The sequence below is a fragment of the Branchiostoma floridae genome, chromosome 10 (genome assembly GCF_000003815.2).
Source record: "Branchiostoma floridae strain S238N-H82 chromosome 10, Bfl_VNyyK, whole genome shotgun sequence".
Classification (NCBI taxonomy): domain Eukaryota; kingdom Metazoa; phylum Chordata; class Leptocardii; order Amphioxiformes; family Branchiostomatidae; genus Branchiostoma; species Branchiostoma floridae.
Window position 1 is genome coordinate 8,841,316 of NC_049988.1, and position 19,864 is coordinate 8,861,179.

The 19,864-nt window shown below is 38.5% G+C and overlaps 2 protein-coding genes across 2 annotated transcripts in view; one reads left to right on the plus strand and one right to left on the minus strand.

Moving 5' to 3' along the window:
* LOC118423953 (melatonin receptor type 1B-B-like) overlaps positions 1-11,490 on the plus strand; it is a 45,009-nt gene extending 33,519 nt beyond the window's left edge. Inside the window, exon 3 of the mRNA XM_035832282.1 lies at positions 9,741-11,490. Within this exon, the coding sequence (XP_035688175.1) occupies positions 9,765-11,057 (1,293 nt within the window). The 5' untranslated portion in view covers positions 9,741-9,764 and the 3' untranslated portion in view covers positions 11,058-11,490. The remainder of the gene's footprint in view (positions 1-9,740) is intronic.
* LOC118423951 (calpain-7-like) overlaps positions 1-19,864 on the minus strand; it is a gene marked incomplete in the record, with an annotated part of 72,371 nt that overhangs the window by 49,600 nt on the left and 2,907 nt on the right. The window contains 2 exon segments of the mRNA XM_035832281.1: positions 15,702-15,769; positions 19,201-19,317. Coding sequence (XP_035688174.1) covers positions 15,702-15,769; positions 19,201-19,317 — 185 coding nt within the window.

Below are 19,864 nucleotides of genomic sequence, written 5' to 3' on the forward strand. Positions count from 1 at the left end.
TATAATATAAAGGCCAATTTGCTACACCAGAAAGTTGGTGAGTGGTTTTATTAATGGTGAAAATTTGCTGAGTGGTGATCTTTATTTTTATTTTTTTTTCCAAAAAATTGGAGCGAGCGAATCCGTGAACCAAGAAATAAAATTGGTGTGGCCTTAGTGCAATATCCATCCTGTAATTGTTATACAAAAGCTGGATTCCTAGAAATGTGGAAAATTTTATTGAGTTACTTGACCTAATTTTTCCACCATTAGCAATTTCCATCACAGGGGTACAAGCTTTTTGATACGATTGAGAAATAATGACTTCAACAAAGCAGATTTTAACAGCCATTTGCACAGGGATTAGTGGTACATGAAATGGCTTCATCCAACAAATGGACAGATTCAGGTCAATTTGAAGTTGTTCAGTGGCATATATCGATTGTAAGGTTTCTTGGAAGCACACCATCAACATGTAAGTGTGCTTTGTTAGAAATCTATCCAAAAAGGGTACCAAAAGACCAGTGACTAGCACCGTGTATTCTCTGATGAATTATAGTAGCACTGAGTGATTTTGGAACTAGTTGTATACATGTACATGTCCATGCATGCTTGCTTTGCATTGGTTCATGTATGTCAAAAAGAATTTAGATATGGTATAATGAATTTCTGCTTTCCTTGCACTTTGGATAAAGAGTTCAGTTCATGTTTTTTTGGCTATGAAAATAGCCCACAATATCCTGTATTGGGAATACAATTATATGATATATATAATCACTGTCTCTTGCTTTGTTAAGTGTTTCCCCTATTGGGAAATGCAGAAGATTACGCAAGGTCCTCAAGTGGCCAAAGGTCCCACAGCAATAACATACAATCTGTGGCAACTGATCATTAAAAAGGGGGGCAAGCATTGGAGAAATGAGATGCGAACAGACCATGACTCAATGAATGGATGAAGCTCCTAGTACAAGTGAACATAAAACCACCTCAAATATTTCATGGCTGATGGTATCATATTTGGTGGCAATGCCGTTTCGAAAACATGCATTAAGAAGACTCAATGGAAAACATGTTGTAACTTGAGAAAAGGGTGTCAACTGTCAAGGTAAATCCTAAAAAAATCTAATGCTTCCTGACAGGTAACATCTATTATCAGTAGTGGCAAAATATTGGACATTCTGAAACATGGGGCATTTCAAAAACTTACAAATAAGCTTACAAACCAACGGGTTATCGATTTATATACATTATTGTGTTTTCATAACAGTCTGCCTTCAGTGGCTACGAGTAAAATGTACACCGGGGGTTCATTCATGTCACCCTTGGGAATTTCAGTAAAGAGGACTAACAGGTTGCCCGGTGTCGTTCATGGCCCGTTGCTTGCCCGCTATATCGAGCTGCGATGTTTTCGTCAACCCTTACGTTACGGAAGCCCGTCCGCTATCTCGAGCTGCGATTTTTTTAGTCAACCCTTACGTTACGGAAGCCTGTCCGCTATCTCGAGCTGCGACTATTTTAGTCAACCCTTACGTTACGGAAGCCTGTCCGCTATCTCGAGCTGCGATGTTTTAGTCAACCCTTACGTTACGGAAGCCTGTCCGCTATCTCGAGCTGCGATTTTTTAGTCAACCCTTACGTTACGGAAGCCTGTCCGCTATCTCGAGCTGCGATGTTTTAGTCAACCCTTACGTTACGGAAGCCTGTCCGCTATCTCGAGCTGCGATGTTTTAGTCAACCCTTACGTTACGGAAGCCTGTCCGCTATCTCGAGCTGCGATTTTTTAGTCAACCCTTACGTGTGTGAGGTTGACGATTTTGAAAATGACCACCAAAATCGACTTCATTTGTTAGGTAGTGATTTTTGGCCATCAGAAGGAGAACTAATATTCCGACATTCAAAATGTTGTGCAGAGCTTTGGGAGCTTACATGTCCAATTTTCCTCTAAAGAACGCTGTGAAGGGGAAGAAACGTGAGGCCGGCGAGCACACAGCTGGAAAAATCCGGCTGTTGGAAGAATTTAGCAGTCATCAGTACACAAGCTGTCACCGAGCTTCTGTTAAGCGAAGTTCTCGTAAAAATATTACATATAGCATAATCTAAAACATTTCGAAAAAATGTTTCTCTGGTAAAATGTGTAGTATGACCTTCGAGTTTACACTTGGAAGCACATTTGCTAAACACGTGCCAAGCCAGGCGTGCATGCTGCTGGTCATTCAGAGGGGCCAAGGAGAAAAGCTCCTTAATGGGGCATTCTCCAACGATTCTGGTAGACATGAACTAAAAGAATCACACCGGGCTGTGTCTCCACCTAAAAACGTTCGGTTTAAAAGATCATAGGACTGGTATTAAACGCTCCATTTTTTCATATTTTCGTGTCTTTATATAGACTGTTTCGATATTCGTTGGGACTTGGGGCCCTGAGTGTTTGGATTTTGCGTATAATTGACCACTTCCGTCAACGGCCCACACAGGACCACTTCCGTAACGTTTGACGAAAAGATCGCAGCTCGAGATAGCGGACACGCAACTGGCTAGAACTGGCTTCCGTAACGTAAGGGTTGACTAAAAAATCGCAGCTCGAGATAGCGGACAGGCTTCCGTAACGTAAGGGTTGACAAAAAAATCGCAGCTAGATATAGCGGACAGGCTTCCGTAACGTAAGGGTTGGCTAAAAAATCGCAGCTCGAGATAGCGGACAGGCTTCCGTAACGTAAGGGTTGACGAAAAAATCGCAGCTCGTAGGGTTTGGTGGAAAAACTTGGTTGCGTGTGTCTTGTGTCTTGTTAAGAAGGACCACCCGTGCTAATGCTGTTATGTAAGGTTTGCTTGAGACTCGGTGTCCCTCTTGTGTCAGGATGGCGTGTGTCCCTTGTTAGGCTGTGGAAGGTTTTGGACGAAGGGTTGATGGAAAATGTGTATACTGTCCCAGCCCAGACAACATGAAATTCAAGTACCTGATTGGCATGTAAGGTGGATTGTGTTGCAAAAATTGGTGAATTCCCTTGGGTGCAATATCATTCTACGTTAGGTCTTCTGTTAGGTTTGGAAATGCCCCATGTTTCACAATGTCCAATTTCTTGCCATGTATATCTATTATCATAATACCGGTACGTTTACGACGATTTCTCTAGCCATACTGATTTGACACATTGTCAACGCATCATTTTCTCCAGTTACATGTTGCTGTTATAGGTTACCCTTGCCACTTCTTCTGTGTAACTTTTCTGCCACTCTTGTCCTGCTAAAAGCGTAATATTGTAATTGTAACACGCCGCGGAATTACACGGCGAACGGGCGCATGGTTGGGAGGGGAAAAAAATACCGGTAGGAAGAAACACGGCACAATTAACTGCCGCTATGTACCTTTATACATCCTCTGATGTTCCTTCCTTTTCTGTCAGTAAATGCATAAAACATAAACCTGCATGAGCATACAAAATGTCATGAGAAAACGGACGTATACTGTCAAGAATTTTCAATTATATTCTGTCCGTCACAACCGCTATGACGTAACACTTCACTGCTAGCGTAGATATAAAAATGGCGGGAAAATGGCTGCGTACGTTCAATTTTGCCCATTCAGTCATAGATCCGGGCTATTATGCAACGGTTCTTCACACTTTTACATGAGTTGTAGGTCACCAACAGAAATTCAAGATTGTTGTTGAATCATGTTCGTCTTGTGCCGTGAGCATGTGTAATTATGATCTATAAATTTGGCAATGAATGTGACAGTGTGTTCGTCCCACGACGAGCTGCCTACCCCGAAAAAGATACTGAAAACTTTTGGCCTTGTTGTCTTCGAATGCATTGTTATCGATGCTTTGTAAATGATGTATTGGACACCTAGATGTCTGAAGTGTGCACAGCTCAGAAATAACTATTGTTGCATGTGTAGATCTCTTTAAGTTCCAGTATTTTGAATCTACCGGTATAAGTCTTACTACCGGTATTATGCCAATGCATGTTATACCTTAGTGGGGATTTAAGCCTTGGTTCTCTTGTTACTATGTTGAATAAGAATCTTGTCACTTAAACAAACATGCTGTGTGCTTTCCTACCATGGCTTTCCTACCAAAATCTTTGATGTCTCTCATATTTTGTTTTTCAAAGAGTTGAGCACTCATCTTAGCACACTTCTCTCCATTGTTAATGAGATTGTGAGTGACTTTTTCCCAAGTTACTCAGTTGATAGCACATTGAAAATGTGGTATTCATACAAAACTCTAAAAAAATATTGTACTCTTAACAATGAAGTATATCTCTATACCATAAATTTCATTCTTCATAATTTTTACTTACCCTTATATCAAGCTATGATATTGTAACAGTTACAACTTTCTTGAGTAAGTGGCAAAACAGTAAATTGGTTGTAATGCTAGTTCACCTTTAGCTTTCAAAATTTATCCGTCATTTTAAAAAAGGGTATTTAGAGGGATATCAAGTCAATTGACCATTATTTTCATACATTTTGTATTTCAATACTATAAGAAATAGTTTGAAGACACCTTCTCTAAATACCTATCTTAAAAACAATAGATATAGGTTACCCAGCAGATACAGGTGAACTAGCTTTACCAAAGACTGTAAACCACTTAAAACTGTTCGCTGCATTGCGCTAAAAGCTTTCATAGAAGGTCCAGCCTAATCATGGGTGTGGCATACAATTTCCCTGAAGATCTTGCATCAGACAGTATGACACCATCTTTATAAACTATACAACTGAAGGTTAGATTGTGGTAAACCTTTCAGGGCAGTTTTACTCCCCAGTGAAGTGATAAATGGAAAGGAGAATGCTCCGATGATAACAGACAAGCCTCCCATGACTATTGCAATCCATGAGAATATAAAAGCAACAGCTGTGGTCAGTAGAGGGCTTGATCCTTGTTTCAAAGCCTCCTTTGAGCACACATCAGAAATCCGATACAGTCTATCAGTTACCATCTTCTAAGCCTCTAGGTTAACACCCTGGGAGTGCCATGCATTACATTGACTTTAATGAAAAGAAAACTTTGGAAAATGAGCCCCTCTTAGGACAAGCCCCATTCAGCACTCTTTTTGTACTTACCAGTGACCTAAATTCTTGTTGATAGTCTTCATATATTATTCAGTTTCCATATAGTTGCCTAAATTGGATTAAGTGGAAGGTGGAGAAACGGTCCGGAAATCAGTTCAGTTCAGTTCAGTTCATCCTCATATGAGGTGCCACATCATATGAGGAAATACACCATACATTTAGTACCTGTTTTTGTCCCTTTTAATAGCGTGAGTTATCTTTAATAGATTTGCCATTTTATGCATTTTTTTCCAAAAGTCAACATTTGTCAATATTTCCAGGAAATGAATCTTGCATCATCAATGGTATTTTCTATCAAAATTGTGTTACATCACTTGCAAAAAAGCAATATACAGACCACATTTGGTCAAAAGTTAGAAAGACTCCAGGGAAATACACCCATCTGACTTTCAAAGACACCTTTACTTTCTTGTGCATGAATAGCAGAGTAATGCCTTTTAAGGGGTCAATCCGTGAAGAGAAACTCCTTTTTGCTTAGCTTTACTGAAGCTCTCAGGGGGTGTTAGCTCGTGACATAAGTGCTAAGGTCCCTAGTCCTGGATATGCACAGGAAGAACTGATATTGTGTAAACTACATGTACACTAGCTAGATTCCCCTGAAGTCAAGAGTATTGAAGGAGATATACAGAAGATAGAATTTTTTTTCAATATAGTATTCTCACCCTGTAAAGGTCATCTTTCTGCAAAATGGCATTGAAAAAAAAATCACTAAACCTGAGGTGTGAACTCTGAATAAAGTGACATTTTGCTCAAAGGTCTATTCCGGACACAGAAAGGTTATAATGAGATTGGTGATGATAAGAGTCCAAGGAGACTAGTGGTAATGTGCTGATGGGACACAGCCATGCTGACTAATCTGTACAGTCTCTGGAGCTCTGCTGCTCACTGATGCCTAGATAACAGGCACTCCGGTGGTACGAGCAGACCCTGTGATGCGCACTTGTCTAAGCACATGCTCAACCTTTTCTTTCCATTACAACTGTTTTCTGTATCAAAGTCATTTGCATTTTCTTGAGAAAGAAATTTCTGTCTAACTTTTGAATAGCCCAAGGAACAACTAAATCAAAAACAGTTGCACAGAAGTGCAGTAGATGGTCTTCTGTGTTAGATTTAAAAAAATGCTGAAGTCTTGACTTCTTCAGTAACTGGAGACATATGGTGATATGAGTGATTGAGCAATGAATGGTTGTTGATTCAAAATGGGCTCATAAAAAGATATGTATAATCTTTAAGACATTGAAACTCACCCAAATAATGTTTCTGAACTACAACATTTGAAAGGACACTTGCTTCTCTGAGTAACTCAGTCTAACATTTCGGAGCAAATAAAAGGTGGGGTATCTCTCCTTGGTTCTGAAAGATGAATTGTCATGAGTGTCTGCCATCTTGTCAGGATTGCTGCTGAGTTTGGAACTTATATTGTTTAGTTATGTTTGTGCAGTAGTGTCAGTGGCTGTGAAAGCTTTACTATAGCTTTCTTGACATCGTCAATGAAGATATTAAAAAAACTGCACTTGCAAAAAGCTTACCCCCTTGACAGAGACGGATGGAGGGCAGCAATCAGACCAAAACAACTTGACGAAACGTCCAACCCTCGCAAGACAGGGAACAACGGACCATAAACCAGATAGTGAGTGAGCGAGCGAGTGAGTCATTTTAACTGAAACCACTTTGGGAGTCTATTCCAGTCCTAGTAAATCAAAGTAACATCAAGTATCATCAAACAAAACAAAACAAAACAAAAACAAAACAAATGGACTAGAATTGAATGGAATAGAATATGGATCAAAGTTGATTCTGAAAATGGCTCTTCAAAATTTGATTCCATTGCATCATTGCATTTAATATTGTAAATTCTCATCTAAGAAAGTAGCGGAACATGACATCCTTTGCTATTTCCACCCACACTATTCCCTCAATTCGAAACCAGCATAATTTTAGCTCTCTCCAATCCTATAGCATTAATTCTAATTGGATTAAGCTCCCAGTTTATCTATCTTCCACTTCTTGCCCTTGCAAACTTTAATCCAATGTATAAAAGTACTAATCCTATAAAAGCACCTGTCACCAAAGGTTCCATAGAAAAAAGCACTCAAATTCCTGTTAAGAGCCCAATATATCCATCCATTAGCCCGGTGACATTTCAAAACTGATACATATCATCCCCAAGGGAAGATGACACTGAATCACTGGTCTTAAGCTTACCGTGGACACATTTTAACCTATGACAGACATCAGATGCTATGTCTGCAGTGGATTGATCTCCAGCAGACTGTTGCAAATGATAGGATACATTACTTTAGGCAGGATTCCCCTGACGCTAGTCCTGCTTCACCTGTTCAAGTGTTTGAAACACAGTGATATCCTTCAGTGTCACATGAAGACATAAAAACATGCTAGGTACTGGACGTATAAAAGTACTGGCAATGTCAGTTGTAATGTGAAGACATTATGATCCAATGCTTTCCTTTGAGCTTATCAATAAAGAGTATTCATTTACTAATAGGTGGTTTGGTGCTTGTATTGTTTAGGTTTTCCTGTACATGCATGTGAGATACATGTTCACTAAAGCAGAATTTATTTTGCAAGATGAATAAATGAACACCCAGCGCATTGCTGCAAAAAATGTAATTTCTGTCAAATATCAGGGTCATATCCCAATACATTTTCCTACTGTGGAACATAACTTGTGTGGACATAACTGGGGCATAACTCTTGTTCTTATATACTAGTAACCCAGTTGGTTTGTTCTTGATTTATAAATCTGTTTGGGTCACGTGTTGTTAACTTTAACAGTCTAATAGGCTGTTGCTCTATATATATTCAATCCAGAAAAAAACACAAAAACAACGTGAGTCACTGCTCAGCTTTGTTGACGTCAAGAATTAATCATAATGCCCCCCTGGATATCTGACTGATTTCATTGGTTGGAGAATCAATAATTGAGTATACACCCCCACATGCTAATGCTGCATCATAATGTACTGAGCAGGCGTGGGTGAATAGCTCACCATAAAAACAGACGCACCAAAGTCTTAAGTACATACGGTGGATTTCTTGTCCAGGGTAGCATCTTGTTGGGCGGGACGTGCTAACAATCAGGCAAGTGTATTTGATTTGAGTATGGCAAACGACTGCAGCTACTTGTTTGCTTGTATTGACGTGTTTCTTTTCATTCTGCTTTCCATCTGCAAATATTGAAGTTAACCTGATTCTGCTTTGGGGCTGCAGTTCAATGTGTGCAAGAGATAAGAAATATTTTGAGGTACTATTTGTCACTAGACTTTCTTGTCCATGGCTTTATGAAAGTTCTAAGCAGTTATTTTACGAGAGTGAAGTTTTTTTGTTGTTGATAGAAATTACTTAATGGAGGGGGCTTGCATCATGGTTTGACCAATCTTAGACATGGACTTGATGCGTTTATTGAAGGCAATGTTTACATGCTGATCTCATGTCTTAAATGTCCTGCACTTTGTGTTACTTTAAGGAGAGGAAACCTAACACTGGTTGCTTACCATGATAAGGAGGATGTGCAAATGTGGGCAAAAAAAAGAGAACATTACTTGCATTCGATACCAACAAAAAGTTGTCTTTGTTTTTCCATGATATCAACGGCTACCACATGAATATGTAGAAAAGATGGACAAAAAATTGTGTAATAATCATTTCTTAGCTATCTTTGAACTGCACTCCACATTTCAAAATGGGTGTATTCTATTAAAAAGTGTTCACACTTAAACACCTTAAATCCCCTTTCCATTGTCAAATCCTTTTTTTGGAATCAGATTGTTTGCAGACAAAATAGATTCATGTATGCAGTATGACTCCTGTATGTTTACCAAATGATTAATTGATAAATCCTCTCTCTTGGTCTACCAAGGGGTTGGTTAACATAAAGACATGTATTATGATGTGGGTTTTATGCCATTCGGTAATCAGAAAAATATAATAGCTGTAATGTAAATATAACTTCTCAAAGCTGAGGATTTTGAGATCTTAAATGATAACAGGAACCTTCAGGTTGTGATTAATGGGTGTGGTATAAAGGCATAATAGAGTCTTCCTTTTGATATCTTGATGATTATACTACAGCCTAATATATGCTTTTTTACTGTATCTGTAACTGAATGCAGGGGCATTTTGTATTATTGTTGTTCAATTTTTGTTTTCATCAGTACAAATGACTTAACTGTAAAAAGTACTCAACTTCCTCACTGTCCATCATCGGTAACGTTATATCTGTGATCAAATAGTGGGCCTCTCAAGAACATTCCCTTGTTTTACATCACGGTGTCACGTCACGGCTGATGGAACATTCCCTCGCGCCAGGGTTGCGCTTGCCAAAAACGACACTTTGAGAAACTGTATGGATTTTATTTCACAGTAAAAGTGACTATAAGCACTTTCAACTTACTGTACTCTACTTATATTTTTGATATCTGTACCTATTTTACCTACTTTTTTAGGTGGCTCCTGTTCTTAAATATATATTGATGATTTTGATGATTTCAAATTGGTTCTCCTAATTGAGTAATTCCCAGTAATTCAAAGAAAAAAGGAAGACTATTGGCTAAAAGCCCACATAGTTGTTTCTCTTGAAGCGAAGCCTCAATGTGCAATACATGTATCTGCCAAAATGTTCTACTGTTTCACTTACATGTATACCACAATCTATTCTCTACAGGAGTTGATTCTGCAGTGAAGAGGAATGGCTTGGAACATCACAATGTACAAGGAGGATATGAACTTGTCTCTGATCCAAGGCAATGACACCTATGAGCAGGATCCTACCTGGCAGGGCTTCAATGAGTACCTGCTGAAAATCATCTATCTTGTCTTAGTCATCTTCTGGATGGTGACTGGCTGTGTTGGTAACGTGCTTGTCATGGCCGCCATCGCAACTCACAAGCGACTTCGAACTCTCGCAAACATCTTTGTTGTCAACCTCGCCATAGCCGACATTATCGTGTCTTCGATAATCAATGTCTTCACAATCATCAGCATCATGTCTGATGGCGAGTACTGGGAAATGCGGCCGATGCTGTGTGACGTGATTGGTGGAATGTGCGTCATTGTCTGCGTGTGTTCCATGTACAATATTGCCGCCATTGCTGCCAACCGCTACATAGCCATCTGCCACAACTCTTACTACCACGACATCTACACTCATAGGAAGACCGTCCTCATGGCCATTAGTCTGTGGGTGCTGTGCACACTGCTGGACTTGCCAAACTTCCTGGGTTGGGGCGGGCATCACTACGACCGCAAAACCATGATCTGCTCCTACAACCACCTCGCAGACTACAGCTACACACTCTTCCTGATCCTGTTGGGCCTCGGCTTGCCTATGGGTGTCGTCATCTTCTGCTACATCTGCTTGTACATCCACGTACAACAGAGCCGCAAAAACCTAGCAAAACTGTCCGGGAAAAACGCCATCATCTACATGAAGGCCTCAAAGTCTGTACAGTACCCTCCAAAGTCACCCATGATGAGCAAGTCCACCAAGATTGACAAGAGCCTCAAAGTATCGGAACACTCCAAGAAAAAGGGATGGGGCCGAATGACCAACAGTGACATTCGCCTCCTCAAAACACTGCTGGTCATTTTCATCAGCTTTGCATTATGCTGGACGCCGTATGGTGTTATCTTCTTGGTGGACTCCAAAGGACAATGGCCAAAGCCTGTGTACGTCATGGCAATCATTCTTGCGCACTTGAACAGTAGCATGAACAGTGTAATCTATGGCGTGATGAACCGCAGCTTCCGACAAGCCTACATCGCGCTCTTCCGGAGATGCTTTTGCAGACAACACAACGACAGCTACTTCGGGGGCAAGACCACACAAGTTTACAGCAATGCAAACCACAATGGAATCTATCACAGCAATGCTAACGTCAACGATATTCAGATGATTCAGTTGGGGCATCACGCCAATGGCAGAAGAGATAGAGATAGAGATAGTGCCAGCAATGATACGCCAAGTGATGTCAAGTTTTAAACAATGGGTCTACAAAAATGGCAAAGTCTCCTACTACAGATCCTTATTGACATTCTGTTGATTGCTCTCATATGTATTATCTTGTCATTCAAACGACAAAATTTGGAGGGTGTGTCCCAGATTCATTTGCACAGAGCAAACCTTTGTGAAACGGAAAGCTTAAGTGATGTCTTTCTTCTACTTTTCAAATTTAAACACTAATTTTTCTAGCATACAAATTAGAAGTGACGTTCTCTGAAACAACCAAAAATCATAATCCAGAATCACTTTCCAGATGTGAATGACAGAATCTGAAGAGATTCTTGGCAAATTATAACATGTGCATTACTAAACTTTGAGAAGACAAGTAAACTTTTCATGGCAGATATTATCAAAATTAAAAGAAACAACATATTAAATCCCCTTCACACGAGAAGGAATGAGCCGGAATGCCGTAAGAATGAAAATTCTTGTCTATTCCTGTGAATTCGTAGTGCATTCTAGACATTCTTACGGCATTCGAAATATCCTTTCGGCCACATTCTGGCAGGATTCGAGGTGGCTTGCCGTATCGGTTCTCCATCGAATGAGATAAGAATGTTTCGAATAATGTTAGAATGCCATAGAATGCGGTCAGACTGCAGTTAGAATAGTTAGAATACACTAAGAATCCACTACGAATGCCATTCGATATTTCTCCACTTCGAATGCACCTCGACAGTTTTTAACATGTCAAAAACTTTCGAGCCAGCCAAAAGAACGGGGACGAATATCTCGAATGCAGTAAGAATGTTTAGAATACATTACGAATTGCGAGGAATTTCCACGAATAGAAAAAAAATTTCATTCGGACGGCATTCCTGCTCATTCGTGCTCTCGTGTGAAGGGGGCTTATGTACTATAGTTGAAGAATGTATATAGTACAGTGTACAGCACAACTCATTTTTTTCTGACACCTGGTAACGGCACAAACTGTATATTCGACACCCCTTTTATCCGACACTTTTCATCACCTATCTGTCAGTAAAAATCTACCGCTGGCATGCAAATTCTTTCTAGTGCTTTATAAAACCAGTAACATGTATGACATAAAACCTTGAAAATTTGAGGTCTCAAAGATCGCATGTTGGAGCAGCAAGTTAATCAATCTTCCGGTGTGTTTTCCTGCCGTTAATGAAGCCGTGGGACGGGGGCAGAGGTCATGATTTCGAGGGATCTTACATTACGTCTTTACATTACAAAACCATAATCACAGTGAATAAATAACAAATCAATGAACTGTCCATTGATGACAACCAACATGCCTTGGAATGTCTCTCCTTCAAGTACAACGCGGCTTTGTTATGCTTATCGGCAGCCTTCCGAACACAGGCGCCATTTTGAAAATGTGCATCAGCACCCCCAATCTGCAATGCTCACATCCCAATACACAGCAAGGCGGATCTCACCGGCGATACCAACAGCCCCACATGGGGACGTACTGTAAGGAGTTTGTAGTGTGTTGTGTGGGTATATTTTTTGGGAACCATTCACAAAACAACGTATTTACCGACATTTGCTTATCAAACAACGGATTAAAAGTTTCATAGAACGTCATAACCGTGTAGCGGAACAGCAGAAAGGATTTACCACTGGTTGATGCATTTTTGGGCCATGTTTAGATCGCGATGCCGGCAGTTTACCGACATGCCGATGAAACCTTGAGTAAGCGCCTGCCGATTGATACAAATTTGACGTTGTAAATATGAAATTCGTTGATAATCAGCCTTGTCATATTATTGTGACGGATTAAATTTCCCCTGGGAATAGAATCCCAAGGGACTTGCTATCAGTTACACTCTCTTTGAAGTGTTAATTTCTGCTGATACCACGGAAAGTGGGAGACCAATGCACGTGTAGTGATGGCCGGGGAAACATAGTAAGCAGTGCACTAAATAGTTTCCGGAATGCCCAAAAGCCTGCTTGTTTATTCATGGTTCAGTGTTGAAAATGCTGGAAAGTGTCGGATAAATGTTCTATGCCGTTAATTACATTAAGTCCAGGAAAAAAAATTCAGGAAGTATGTAAATAAATATATAAACAAATATTGTAAAATATAATGTACAGTATTGTGATGTGAAGTAAAATGTTATGATTTAGGTATGTGTAAATATAATATATAACGTTATAAAGATATATATATATTATCCAAGGTTCCAAACAACCAGTTTCTCAGTTGTACTGTGCAACCATACTTAGTTTGTTGCAACTTACTAGTAGTTTCAAACGTGCTGCCTACTTGTAGAGCAGATAGTATTAAGCTGAGATTGCCCACTGGGTAACCTGGCTTTAAAGGTATTACAAGGTATCATGTTACCAGAAATTTAGAGGTCATGCATGACTACAGCCGGAAAATGTACTACTGTACTGCTTGTGTATATATCCCCTAAATTCCTTATTGGAAGGGAATTAAATAACACAAATCACAGGCTCAAATATACTTATAACATTAAGTATCACATACAGGGTTCATCTACTAGATAATCTGATGGAAAACTTCTCTCAATTCTACACTAAGACTGTTTAGTACTGTGTACATAAGTACACTTAGTGAACATGTCTTGTATGGAAAATAGCATTTGTAACTTTTCAGGAAGAAACTGGTTTAAACTGGAAATTCAGTCTCTGGTTTAAACTGGAACTTCTGGTGTTCTAACTTTGACATATCTATGATGGATAACCAGATAACAGCGAGACTTAGTGTCTTGTTTTGGTGTAGAAACTATTAGGTTGCACTGAACTGAAAAATTACTGACATTATTGAAGGTAGGTTTGAATTTTGCCTCTGAATTTGAATACTATTAAGAAGATACACTAGACTGAGTGTATGTGTGTACTGAACTGAACTGATGTGTGAAAGTCATCTTTGAAATTACTTTTACTTTCACTCAAGGATGTGAAAATGCAGGAGCAACAATAGTCAATCATTCAGCACCAAGGACAAACATATATATATGTAAGAGTCAGAAAATGTCACAAAAATATATTTGTAGTCTTTATGTTGTACATGTGATACAAACAGTGGCAATAACTTCTGTTGGTATGTTGAAAGAGCCAGACAAGTTTTGTGGAGAGAGAGAGAAGTACTTCAAAGGGCATGAAACAAGTGTGTAAAATTGGCTATTATGAGGCGCAGACATTTATGTTAAAACTGTAAATTTTATGTAGTCTTATGCTATATGAATCTAAGGAAAGATATATTTGAATGTACTTTGTGGCTAGTTTAAGTATTGTTGATTTAAAGTGTTGAATTAAAGTGAAAGTGTTAATTGTAAATGTTAATGAGTACAGTCAACCATATGGTGGATTTAGGTACGGAGGTATACTTGTATTTCTCCAGTATGATGCGTAAAAGTCAGCATTAGATGAATGATAATGTAGTAATTGTCAGTAAGTGGAGTCCAGAAGTAAAAAAAATGAAGAGATCACAGATTTCTTGGTCAAATCCTTGGGCACTTAACACAAATGTGCTCCTCACTGTAAATGCAGACCTGAGTTTGGTTTGGGAGACAAAAGTTTGTAGAAGGAGAGGGATGAGCTCCATCTTCCTAAATGTCATACCCAAGACAATCGTCCATAACCAAGGAAAATAATCCAAGCCACAAATATACCACAGGACCTTAACTAAGCCTTTTTAAAAGGCTTAAAAGTAAGAGAGGCTCCTCCTCCTTCACCCACCACCCACCCTGCCCTGGACTAAGTGCTCCAGACTTTTCTGTACTGCCCTGGGTATGAGCAGCCACACTGTCACCCACAAGCAGTACATGTAACTGAGGCTTGATCTGACTTGAACTTAAATGCTTGGCCAACAGCGAATGTCAATGATGATGATGAAAAGTGACGTTACCAATTTGCCAATGACTGAATGTGACTCCAAGAATGTAGCTCTGAGAACAATAGACACTGGTGTCATTTGAAAGGTCTTCTGTAACACGGACGAGTCTATGCCTATAGAATTTGGATGCCCTACAACTAATAGCTAAACGTTATGTCGATGAAGATTAGACATCCATTTAATAAGATATGCCAAAATGCAGTTACTCAAGCAACTGGATATGATTTTATCCAGTTGCTTGATGTTGCTTGAGTAACTGCTTTTTGGCATAATAGCTAATGTTGACAAAAGATGCAACATAACATGTGAAGACAAATTAATATCAGGGAAAAGAACAATTTTGTCATTGTAACTGTTAAAAATCTAACATTTAGGAATACCATTTAGACTAGGAGTATAATGATATTCAATATTCCAGAAACTACTGTATAAACCCACAAGATTTCACATAATATATATTGATCATCTATGAAATCCCAGATATTTTAACTTTCAAGATATATCAATATGCAATGATACAAACTACTGGGGTGGGGATCCAATAGTATAATGATAATCAGATGATCTTTTATGCTACCTTCTTCTTCTTTTAGATTATCATAGAACTACATTACATCACATAAAGTTTCTGGTATTTGTTTAGTTGCCAAAATGGTATTTTATAGGGCTTTATCTTATTTTAGCTCAAACAAAAGTGGTGAGTTAGCGCTATTAGAGGGAACTCTGTTCTTTACCACAAGAACAACAACAACAACAACAACAGTTTATAAATTTAAGGTGAAGGTGCTTACCTTTCTATTGCATCTGTGGCCAATTTTCCCAGCTTGGCTTGTAGTTCCCCGTCCGTAGTCTCCTTTCTCTAAAAAGTAAATGTTTGTTCAAGTTAGGGCAGGGATTTTCACCTGAACTAAATGTGAAAATAACCTTTTTTTTTTCTCAAAATTGTTAAACATGCAGTATTCTACAAGACCCTTGAGTTGTTAATTATTGTTTTGACAATTCCATATTACGGATATTTTCCTAAAATAATTTTTTGAGAATCAGAAGCCATGAATGACAAGGCAAGGACAACACAGGGTACTCTCCAAAGTGCCCTTCTCATTAACAATGATGATCATTTTTGGAATGAGAAATAATTATACTAGCCAGATGATTGCACAATTACTTTGTACATCAATCTTCTTTGAATCAATATTTTCAATTTTCTTCTATAAGCAACTTTAAGATAACACGAGCAGTAGTCTGATGATTGAAACTGACTGCAAAAACTGTTTTGGTTAAATTATGTCTTGATAATTCCAAATTTCAAATTACAGAATGATATTTTCTCAATATAATTTTTGAGATCAGAATCCATGAATGACAAGGCAAGGACAACACAGGGTACTCTCCAAAGTGCCCTTCTCATTAACAATGATGACATTATAATTTTTGATATGAGAAATCATTCTACTGGCTAAATGATTTCACAATTACTTTGAACATCAATCTTCCTCAAATCAATATTTTCAATCTTCTTTAAAAAGCAACTTCAGAATGACTGATAGCATCCAGAAAATCAATTGACCAATCATAGCTGACCATCCGAGTGAGCAGTTCAACCAATGAGAGAATAGATTACACTTCAATGTAAGTTTTGTGTTTTGCATCTGAGGTGGGATCGGTCTACTGTAAATTCACTTACTTTGCAGTTGTTTTGTTTAGCAAATGGAGGGAAAAGCAGAGTTTGAATTTGCAGCTGAAACAAAATTCTGTAGTTCAATAATAATGAATTAGAAATGCAACTTTGTGATGTCATAGATTAATAATGAAAAGGTCATCAGTGCAAAAACTGTGACAATAAAACCACCGCATATGTTTCAAGACTCACAGTATTTTATCAAAACATAGGCCATAAACTACTTTGCCATTCCGTTTATTTTGCAATGATGCGTTTAGAGTTTGGACTTTGCCACAACTGTTTGGTACACTTTTATCTCAGGGTCACATCTGTTATTTTTGTTATATCTGTCAACTGCTTTAGTTAGATGTACTGAAAATGAATCAACAAAGTTTCATGTAGTACAATATTATGGATAATATACAATTACTCAACATGTAAACAGCAGTGTAAGATAGCCTTGTGAAAAAAAGTATTTTTGGACAGTCCACTATATTAGACAATATGTACAATGTACTATACAGTGTTGAGATGTTGATGCATTCTAGGAAATAATCATTGTTTATGCAGAACAACAGTCATTTGTAGATCTATATTGTTATGCACAATCTAAGGGAGTAGTCATATGAGGGAATACAAGTCATGTACAGTGTTCATCATCAAGTCCGCATGAGGTCCATGTTGACTTTTTTTCATACAGTCGTATCCACAATATGTATTTCACTCATTTTGTGTTAGTTTTAGGTACGCAGGCAATATGTACAGTACATTAGGCATACCTATAACTGACACAAAACTATTGAGGTGTGTATGATGTGCATATTGTGCGTACGACACAAAAACATCAATGTGGACCTCATAAGGACTTGATGTGTACACTTGTTTGTGTGACTAGTCCCTAATATATTATCGTCATGTGGAATTGCTGTTGACAGAGATTGCGATCAAAATTCTAGGAATATCTTCAAGTGATCTCCCATTTATAAGTCATGAGTTTCAAATGAATCCACTGATCTAAAGTGATACAAATCAAAGTTGAAAAGTTCTGTACTTTAAAATTCAAGGGAATTTCTCCACTTGCACAACAAATTCTAAAGATTCTGATCGAGATCCCTACAGCCAGATTACAATTCTCTCCCTAACATATAGACTATATGTATATGAGTTGTGTAAAGGACTTTCAGTATTTGTTGTTAAGTGAAATATTGTGGAACTGAAGTGTGTAAATAAATGTGTCTTGCTTTAAACAAATCTCTGTTCATCGTCAGTCTATTATTTGCTTTTCAAATTATCACAAGCTTTCATGACTTGGAGGTATTACCCCCCAAAAAGAGACAGTGTTCATACCCAGTAGTGTCTGTATCCCAAGAAGTGTCCGTACCCCCAGTAGTGTCCGTACCCCCAGGACTGTCTGACCCCCAGTAATGACCGTATCCACATTAGTGTCCATACCCCCATAATTGTCTGTACCCCCAGTGGTGTCCGTTCCCCCAGTAGTGTCCGTACATAAAGTAATGTTAAATTGAACTTGTGGATGGGAACCTTGCTTAAGTCATCATACTCTCTGCTTTGAGAGTGTGGCAATGTTGCACTGATGCAAAACATCTAAATTTAAAAAAAAATTCTTCTATTCCACTGTTTCAGAAGTAAAACAAACAGGGAAAACAAACATTTAAAGTATTAATTATGTGAACCAATCAATCAATGTGTACTGTCTCCTGATATCTGTATAGTTTCAGAGTTCACAAACCTGATTATCATCCCACAATGATTACATTTGTAGCCATAGATGCAATTAATAAAGGAATGATGGAGTGAGCCTTCCTGAGTTTGATTTAATTTTTACACTTCCTTAGAAGTGAACAAGCAGACTACTTCATCTGTACCAATTTCCTGTTTGGGAAATATAATTATGACATATCATTGTTATTGTTTTGTAAATTATTCAGAGGAAAAGAAGCTTTAGTAATTATCCTTGCTGTAGTCAGTCTAGTGATAAGACTGTTTAGGATTTCAAGACTAAGTGCAAGAAATAATTTAATAATAACTTATAAATCAAATGGACACAGAACACCTGGTCAAAGTTTTAATGGTAGTTGAGGTTGCTAACAGTTATAGATTTTGATAAGCTGCAAAGTCAACTTATTAATAATGTTCTTTATGTCAGCTTAAAGTATCCATTACATGTCCTTGAAGTCATTTACTTGATAGAACTTGAAGTGCCATAAAGGTGTCAAAAATTCTAACTCCATTGACTACTTCTAGGAACTGAACTGTAGCAGCATCTCTTCACCCTAAGTCAGAAACATTGAGCTTTGGCAAGTTCAAAAGGCAAAGCAGGGGTTATAGGGGTATTTCTTGCTAACACCTGCTACACCTGTAAGTCTATGGCATTTCTCCAGTGATACTTACAGCCTTGAGACACATACAGCTCAACAGCCACTGCTACACCTGTAAGTCTACGGCATTTCTCCTGTGATACTTACAGCCTTGAGACACAGCTTCACAGCCACTGCTACACCTGTACGTCTATGGTATTTCTCCAGGGATACTTACAGCCTTGAGACACATACAGCTCAACAGCCACTGCTACACCTGTAAGTCTATGGTATGTCTCCAGTGATACTTACAGCCTTGAGACACAGCTCCACAGCTTCCATGTACAGCTCAGCCGCCTCCTCCTTATTATCATTCTCATCTTCTTCAAACGCCTGCTCGATCAGGAACCGCGCCCTCTCAAGGTCAATCTGCATGAGATAGTAGTATTTATTAATTGATAAAACATGTATCAAATCGGCCTTGCAGTAAAACTGAATTGTGCCATGATTTACAATCAACTTCTATTGTACCAGTAAAACCAGCGCATAAATCATCATAACAATATGTACAAGCAACGTTCACTCCTTAACAATTGATAAATACTAAGTGATAGTTCCAGACTAACACAATTAAAAGTGGATCTCTGTTCAAGATTATCAAAATCAATCTTACTGCACAGGACTGGGACTTCATTTGAACTTGAGTCAGCTAAAAGTAGCAACATTCCAATCAGACAAATTCATAGTTGATGGGGTAACTGTTCACTCCAAATGTTAACCATGGTAAAAGCTCCACAATTCAAGTTGTTGATAGATCAGGAAATACAGTAGCATTGGACAATTGCTATGATCAAGTACTGGTAATGTCAAAATTTACAGCTTGTTCATTGCTCAGTAAGGACCCCTTGCAGGAGAAATGTGAAATGCAGCTCACACAATGTACATGTAGACATGATGACATCATACCCATAGTTCC